Source organism: Mauremys reevesii, linkage group 2, assembly GCF_016161935.1.
Source record: "Mauremys reevesii isolate NIE-2019 linkage group 2, ASM1616193v1, whole genome shotgun sequence".
Taxonomy (NCBI): domain Eukaryota; kingdom Metazoa; phylum Chordata; order Testudines; family Geoemydidae; genus Mauremys; species Mauremys reevesii.
The window spans coordinates 66,253,991-66,262,343 of NC_052624.1; the positions used below are offsets into that span (position 1 = coordinate 66,253,991).

The following is an 8,353-nucleotide window of genomic DNA, read 5'->3' on the forward strand; positions in this document are numbered from 1 at the left end:
CCATTATTTTCTGTGTTTTTCTTTCAAGCCATTTGTCCCTCCATAACAGCCTTCCGCTATAATTGGAGAGAGGGGCTAGACATCCCTTATGGTTTTCCTGCTATGATTTATGTCCCACCTCAAACTACACAGCTACAGAAAAGGGAGTGAAATGAGACTATAAAAAAGAAAATACTTTTCTGGATTGTCAAAAGGAGTTATCTTCAACTGAGGGGAAAAAAACAGCAGGGAAAGAACAAGAGTATGCTAAGCATCTATGGGAAAAGCAGCAAAAAGGTAAGAGAAGCCTCAGTGCTGTGGTAAATAATATTTTATGTTACTTCCTTTATTTTGTTTCATTTCTCTGGAAGATGAGCTCCAAACATTTGCGGGAACAGGATCAAAGAATACTAAATGAATGTAGCACCAAAGTTATATCAGAGATCTTCAACAGGATCCACTGTGAAGGAAAACACCCACCTGCAATGACAGCTCTCTCCTATATAAAAGGTACCACAATGTTCTATTCTGTCAATCTTCTTGATGCCTGTGTAGGCAATATCTCTGTGGGCAATACTGAGATTTAGACTGCATTGCCATCGGGATGCAAAACACAACACCTAGCTCTGGGCGGACATTGTTCTTACTGGACCTGGGCGACTCGAAATCTGTTTAAGCCAGCCTCTAACCAAATCAGGACTCAAACCAGAAGATGCCAGTGGCTGTGAAGAAAAACAGTATAATTATCTCCAGTTATTGGTCCCCTCTCAGATGCTGTTTGCCCACTTTCTGCTAGCAAGTGCACAATTGGGGGGATTGGGAGAAGGTTTCTTCTTGTCTCTTGGCTGTGTTTTGAAGATAAGGAAGCAGCTGAAATCAAATAAAATACCTGAGCTGCTAATTTGAAGTGGCAGGGAGTTTTCAGAGAAAAGGCCTTTACTCTGAAAGTCAATCCCCATGCCGGCTCTGAAAAAATAAAAGTTTGACTTTCTAGGCACACAACATCTATACCTGAATGCATACTTTACAGAGGGGGATACTACCAAGGCAGGGGTGGTAAACCTGTGGTTCTGAAGCCACATGCAGCTCTTCAGAAATTAATGTGTGGTCTGGGGCTAGAGCTACAGGCGCCAACCTTCCAATGTGCCAGGGGGTGCTCACTGCTCAACCCCTGGCTCTGCCACAGGCCCTGCCCCCACTCCACCCCTTCCCCTGAGCCTGCCGTGCTCTCACTCCTCCCCTCCTATCCTCCCAGAGCTTCCTGCATGCCACAAAACAGGAGATCGGGCTATACCTATAGGATCTCAAAGTAATTGGGAGGAAGTGGGAGGCACTGATCAGCAGGGTTGCTGGTGGGCAGGAGGGACTGGGAGCTGGAGGGTGGGGGCAGCTGATGGCAGGCTGCTGACATATTACTGTGGCTCTTTGGCAATATACATTGGTAAATTCTGGCTCCTTCCCAGGATCAGGTTGGCCACCCCTGTACCAAGGGAATCAAGCTCTCATTGCAGCTGCTGAGAGGAACCTTCTCTTCCTCTTTCCTTCCAAGCTTCAGAACCTCCTCACTGTTGCAAAGGAAGTCTGTTACACTATCTTTCCACAGCCTTTTGAGTGTCTCCAGTACCTGCCACAACTCATGGCTTTGTAAGCAGAGTGAAAAATGACAACTGCCATTTTTGCTAGTTCCTACAAGATTCTGAACCGCAACACTGAAAGTACCCACAGTCTACTTAATTCCACATTGTTATGGCTGCTTGACAATACCATGAACAGCAGCAGAGATACTGGAGCCATTTTTCTTTGATCTCAGGAAGACCACACTACATCACTTTACATTCAGAAGGTTAACTTGAACCATAAGGCTAAAAAAAAAAAATGTAATTCATTTAGTTAAAGGTAACTTTACAAAGTGTAATTTGACTTAAAACAGATGTTTACATCTTTCCCTGCTTTTTTTTTTTAAACTGTCATTGTTCTTCTGTGAAGTCTGTTTTACAGTATTCAGAAAAAATACTTTAAACTGCAATAGCCATTATACATTAATTCAATGGATATTGGGGTACTTCTCAGGTGGCTGAAGGCATTTTCAGCCTTTTGCCTCTCAATGAATCAGTCGTCTACTAGTCTATTACGTACATCTTGCAGTGACTTTATTCCTATACTTTAGACACTTTTCCACTAGTTTAGACAAACTAGTTTGGCGCCACTGATAGGTTTTTGATTTGTCAAGTAAACCTTGAAAGAGAGAGAAATGAAACTAACAAGTTTCACTGCTAATAATTTCTTAAATCCAGCTACAAAATGACCTGCAAGGGAAGATAAAGTTACACTTTTTCTGCTTTTGATGCATAAAACACAACCTTAGTTTGTTTCAGGAAGTTTAAGCTTTGTATCAGGAGCATGTTCCTATGATTTTTCCTAGTTTTGCTGGAAGATTCGAATGTGAATTTTGAGAGAATTTTGCAGAGTTCTGGATCTACAGATAAACATCTGGGAGAAAGGATATTAGGCACTGGGATTAAAGAGGTTAATGGCACAGATTTACACAATCCAATTAAAGATCTTTTAACCTCTCAACTGCTCAGCTGTTGCTCCTGTAATTGTCCTAGTTCTCCAATTATCCATGAGTTCCTGAATAGACCAAATCAATTTTTTTAGTGTTGAGACAAGTTTAAGAAAAGTCTTATTACAAAATAAAGCAGCAAAGAATGGGTACGTGCCTTTTTTCCTCCCTGGTAGGTCTCCTTTCCAAGTCTGTAATGTCACAGTGCATTTCAGCCGTATTTCAGTTCAATTGTCAGGAGGAAAGATTGCCCATTTCGGACAATTTGGCCTAAAGTTTTCATTGTCCCCATCCCAAACAGGAATCTATATAATGCAAGCATGTAGACTGTTGGCCCTTATTCCAGCCGCTATGATTTAGATAAGGCGTTAGCAAAAAGGGTTTTGCCTTAAGTCCTAGATGAGGAAAAAGCAAGAAGTTATCGTTTTAAGCTCCCATAAGGAAAAGATTCTATAGCCTTTTCCCATACATGCTGGCCAATCCTCAAGAGCCCTGTGTATTCCGCGGCCACTGAATTTACATCTTACCGGAGAATTACACTCTAAAATGAGAGCTGAAGTTCCCAAGTCTTTCTTAACCTTCTAGGTTTTATTTCTAACCATGAGGGTAACTGACTAAACTGAAGCAGTAATATATTTGAGTGAACACACAGCCTGCAACAATAGCTCTAAGTGTAGTGGGGTGACCTGCCTCATTCATCTCAATCTGGGGCTTGTGAAATCAGATTCCAAAATGCCAAGGAATTCAATATTTATGTCGCACCATTTGCTGTTTTACTGCAGCCATGCATCTGACATTATGTTTTCTTCTTGCAGCTGCCTCTTATTCTCCAGATTTCATGACAATGGGAAATTAAACAGATTACAGTGTATGCTCTCTGTACTGTCAAACAGAGTCAGGCAGCAGGAAGTTGGGGAACCAGAACAGGAATCTAAGTTGCAGCCAGGAAGCCAAGTGAACCAAGAGCGTAAAATGTCAAGTTGAGCTTCCTGGAGAGCATCATAGCAGTTAGGAGTAGCCAGCATCAGCAGGTGACTTCAAGCTTCACCCTTCCCTTTTATACAGGGGAATAGGAAGAGGTTCTGATCCAGGCTGGCTGGCCGGCCAACATCACAGGAACCAAAGTCAGGGAGTGCAGCCAGGCTGCCTGGAAAAGTTAGTGGGGGAAAAAAAACCCAAAACCATTTTCAAAAATAGAGGGATAGTTGAAAGTACTAACTGATATAAAATTGAAGACCCTTAGATGGGTGTACAGAAAAAGATGGCAGATGGGAATGGAGGACATTTCATGACAGTTGCCAAAGAATGTAGGCATCGCTGCTGCTGCAGCACTAGAGCCTATTCTGCCTCTGAATAGGCAGGGCCTCTGTTATACCCTACAATATTTATAATAAAGCAGAATTGATATTTATGAAAAGAAACAAGCCTCAACAAACCTAACCAACAGTTCTGCTGTATCCTCGCTAGAGCTTCAATTAGCCCAACCCAGAGCAATACGCCTGCGCCTTTTTTCTCCCTAGACAGGAAGTTTGAGTCTGACCTTTCTCCACCCCTTCCACACCCTGCTCAGAATATAAAGATATGTAATGTCTACTCACACTCCTGGTATTGCACTCACATGTGCAGCATTTCTACATACAGGAGTTGCAGTTACCATGACAGCATATTACCTGAAAGGGAGAAGGAACATGGCTCCCTGTAATAGTGATAGTGTAGTTTACCCATCAAGCAGCAGGTGGAGCTATTAGCCAAGTACTGTACATGCCTTTTGAAAACTAGTTGGTACCTCAATCAACTTTTTCAGGACTTGGGTCTTGTAGCTGACAGCTATGAGTGATTCTCTGTTGTACATACATCAGTGGCTCTCAAAGTGTGGGGGCATGTCCCCCAGGGGGAACACAGAGGAACATTTGGGGGGTGGGGGGGGAGGCAGCACAGAGGGCTCACCATGTTTCCAGTCCCATACTGCTCCCAGACCAGCTGCACCTCCAACCCTGTTCAGCTCCCAGTCCTGCTCCACCTCCAGGCCCAGCTCCACCCTCACTCCTTCTCTGTCCCCAGAGCAGGTCACCTTAATTCCTTCTCTGCCTGTAGCCCCAGCTCTTCCCCCATCCCCAGTTCCACCCCTACTTCTGTCTTCGACCCAAGCTCTGCTGCTGAGGAACCCTTATCATGCAGTAATTGGAGGGCAGGCACAGACAGATTACATTATTGATAAAGGGGGTGGGGCATGACTGGAAAAGTTTGAGCACCGACGTAGACCAATACAATTATTTATCTATAATTAATTCAACCTCTATTTTTATCTACTCTTATAAAGAGGCTGGAAGCATGCAAAGATTCTCTAGCAAATAGTTTTGGAACAAACACCCAAGGTGAAAAAGTCTGTTGTCCCTGTGTTAAATTCAATTCAAAAGTAAAGCAGTTAGCTGATAAATGACCCTGGTAATACAAAATAGCTTACATGAGGGGAATGGGGAGAAAGGGTACCTTAGATCAGTGGTGCCCAAATGTTTTCTGTCATGCCACACACACCCCTTACCAGTAATGGAATCTGTCCATGGCCCCACTCCATTATTTAACAGTTGGCTCAGCACAGGAGCTTGGGCTGAAGGCGGAGCTGGCCTGGGAGTGGAGCAGAACTGCAGTTGGGGCCATAGCAGAGCTATGACTGGTGCCAGAACTGTGGGGAGCATGGTGGGGGTGCTCCCTTCCCTTCCCACCCCCCGTGGGGGCTGGCCCTTGCCCCACCACATACACCCTTGCCCTGGGGACCACTGGCTTAGATTTATATGTCTAATACAGGGGTCGGCAAGCTTTCAGAAGTAGTGTGCCGAGTCTTCATTTATTCACTCTAATTTAAGGTTTCACGTGCCAGTAATACATTTTAACGTTTTTAGAAGGTCTCTTTCTATAATATATAATTAAACTACTGTTGTATGTAAAGTAAATAAGGTTTTTAAAATGTTTAAGAAGCATCATTTAAAAATTAAATTAAAATGCAGAGCCCCCTGGACCGGTGGCCAGGACCCAGGCAGTGTGAGTGCCACTGAAAAGCAGCTCGCGTGCTGCCTTTGGCACCCTTGCCATAGGTTGCCCACCCCTGGTCTAATACTTAACAGAACTTGTACAGACTGAAAGTGGATATACAATCAAGTTGCTAATATGACAGGAAGTGGCTTTTGGATTGTGTGTGTTTAGGACCTCATTGCAGTAGCTAGAAAATATAGAAGTGTCATGCTGCCATAAATGAAAGAGCGTGAAGAGCAAAATTGCATTTAAATATGAAAGGCAAGCCACTAAAACATTTGCTTTTACAAAAAAAGAAAAATATTAATAAACAACCAGCTTTGAGAATACAAAGGTCAACTGAATTAGTGTCACCATTTGAAATATTTTAAAGCCAATTATTTATGAGATTTTTCTATGCACACCTGCAGGAAAGGCAGTTTTTATATATTTGTACAGAGCATAGTACATGTTGAGAGTTACAATACAACTGCTACCTTGCAACTGAGATTCTTGATTGCTAGTATCTTCAGATGGTTTTATCAGTTTAGTCCTATTGTTAACATCACATCAAGCTTAATGCAGCACACCCCCACACCCACCCCCCAACAGACAACAGCATGATTTAGGGAAAGGGGATGTGCAAAGAGCATCAAGCATTGAAAAAAGTCTCCATTTTCTTATTTAGTAAATGATTAACTATGTGTGAGAGATAAATATGTCCTAGTACACCCTGAAAAAGAACTCACATAAAGAGAACTAATTCCTCTCAAAGACAATAAGGTACACTTTGGCCTTTAAAAGTTTGACACAGAAAAAAATGCAGGCTTTAGTTTCTAGTACTTTCCACACACACATTTGAGAACTGCAATTGTTTGGTTTTTTTGAAGAGCAATTCACAGCAAGCTCATAATATGAAATTGCTTTTGAAAAAATTCAAACTAAAACATTACTTTAGCTGAAATATGGAACTATAACATACATAAATCAGAATTGCTTTGTTATGCATTTCCACAATAGCCTGGGCAAGTCTCCACAGTAGCAGACACACCAGAGGAAGTTAACATTACCAGGCAGTGCCTGCACCCACTACTGCCAGTGGAGAACCTGCCAGGAGACCAATGGAAGCATGCATTTCAAACGGTCTGCAAGAGGTGACCTCCTATGGGGCACTACACCATACAGCCCGCAAGAGAGAGGCAGAAGGGACGAGGATGATTGACCTCTCCTGAAAATGCTTCCTACAGACAGGCTGATCTGAGACATCAGTGACCTCGCGCTGAAGCCTCCACCTCACGGGGCATCAGAGCAGGGAAATGCTGCCACAGGCCGGCTAATCCCAGCCCCCCAGCCGAGGCAGGAGGGGAGGAAGCCCAACTCCCCACGCTTGTGGGCTGCTGCTCCGTCCAGCAGCACCTCTAGGGAACGGGCCGGTAGGGCCCACCCCAGCGGGCCGGGGCTCCCCCCTGGGGGCGCACTAGAGTGTGACTGCAGGGAAGTACCCGGGACCGCCCCCAGCCAGGCAGGCGACAGGCCGGGGCTCAGCCCGCCCGTGGTGAACCGGAGCCATGTGGCGCAGTGAACGCGCGCGTGAGAGGGCGGGGCCCAGGAGGGGGCCGCAGCCGCAGCACCGCGCTCCGACAGCCCTGGCGCTGGGCTCCCGCCCACGGGGAGCGAGCGAGCGGAACAGGCCGGGCGTCGCCAGCCAGGCTGCAACAAAATGGCGGCGGTTGCGAGGCATGGCGCTGTCTTCTCGCCGCCCCGGCTACCTGCCCTCGGCAGAGCCGGCCCATTGCACCCCGCAGCGGCCGCTCGCCCTCCAGCCCCGCCGCTTCCACCCCACATGGGACCTCGCCCATGCAAGGGCCGGTGACCCCCAACCTCAGTCACACTGAGCCTCAGGCCCTGGCGAGCCCCTCCCCACAGGCAAGCCAGTCCTGCACCCCGTTCCCAACCCACAAGTAGCCAGCTGCTTTGGGCCCCAGCCCTCCCCCTCCAAGGCTCAGATCACCGGCCCCAAACCACATCGCTAACCCACCTCAGCTCGTGCCCCGCCGCCAGCCCCACTCACCATCGTTCCCCGCACGCGGGACAGCGCCCATGCACGTGTAAAAACTAACCCCACCGACTCCCTCCCGCCTACCCCTAAAAACAGCAGCTCCTCCCGCTGGGCCAGCCGGCTCTCCAAATAATCAGTGCGGGGAAAGGGGCGGGGAGAGGCCACACCCAGAGGGGCACTGCTTTGTCACTAGGAAGAGGGAGGGAGGGAAGACTGGCTTCTTCGAGGTGTTCCCACCCTGCCTTTAATCTGGTATTGGATTGGGGTGGGTTTTGCTCTAACCTCTCTGGAGGTGGGAAAGGTATTTTACTGTGTCCTGTAGCTTCCCCCTGCCCGCCAGTGAAAAGGGTAACATTTTGCTGCATAGCATAAGCTCTTTCCATCAAATGGGAGGACTTTGCTCAGTAGGTGTTAATTTTAATGAGGCACTCATCCTTTGAGAATCTTACTGCATTTAATCGGTCCTCGCTTAAAACATGGCCCTGGAGAAGAGGTTTCAGTTTGATTTCCTCACTTTAACAATCACCTTCAAACTGAAGTTTCTTGTAATATAGATTTTCATACGAGAACTTTCTCTCTTTCTAACCAAATCTTGAGATGCACTTGTTCCAATCAAAGCCAACAGGAGTTCTGTTATTGACTTCAGTGACAACAGGATTGGGACCATTGCTTGGTATCTATGCTAGTCTCTAAGGCAGAGGTGGGCAAGCTGCTGCCTGCGGGCCACCTCCCCCAGCCCCTGA

The 8,353-nt window shown here is 46.3% G+C and overlaps 1 protein-coding gene across 4 annotated transcripts in view; it reads right to left on the reverse strand.

Moving 5' to 3' along the window:
• DAZL (deleted in azoospermia like) overlaps positions 1–7,803 on the reverse strand; it is a 40,646-nt gene extending 32,843 nt beyond the window's left edge. For 3 of the 4 annotated variants that reach the window (XM_039527597.1, XM_039527596.1, XM_039527598.1), the window contains exon 1: positions 7,623–7,774. In XM_039527597.1, the coding sequence (XP_039383531.1) occupies positions 7,623–7,625 (3 nt within the window). In that variant the 5' untranslated portion in view covers positions 7,626–7,774. Of the gene's footprint in view, positions 1–7,622 lie in introns of all 4 variants that reach the window. The other variant, XM_039527599.1, reaches the window with a different exon arrangement.
• Between the last annotated feature and the right edge of the window lie 550 nt (positions 7,804–8,353).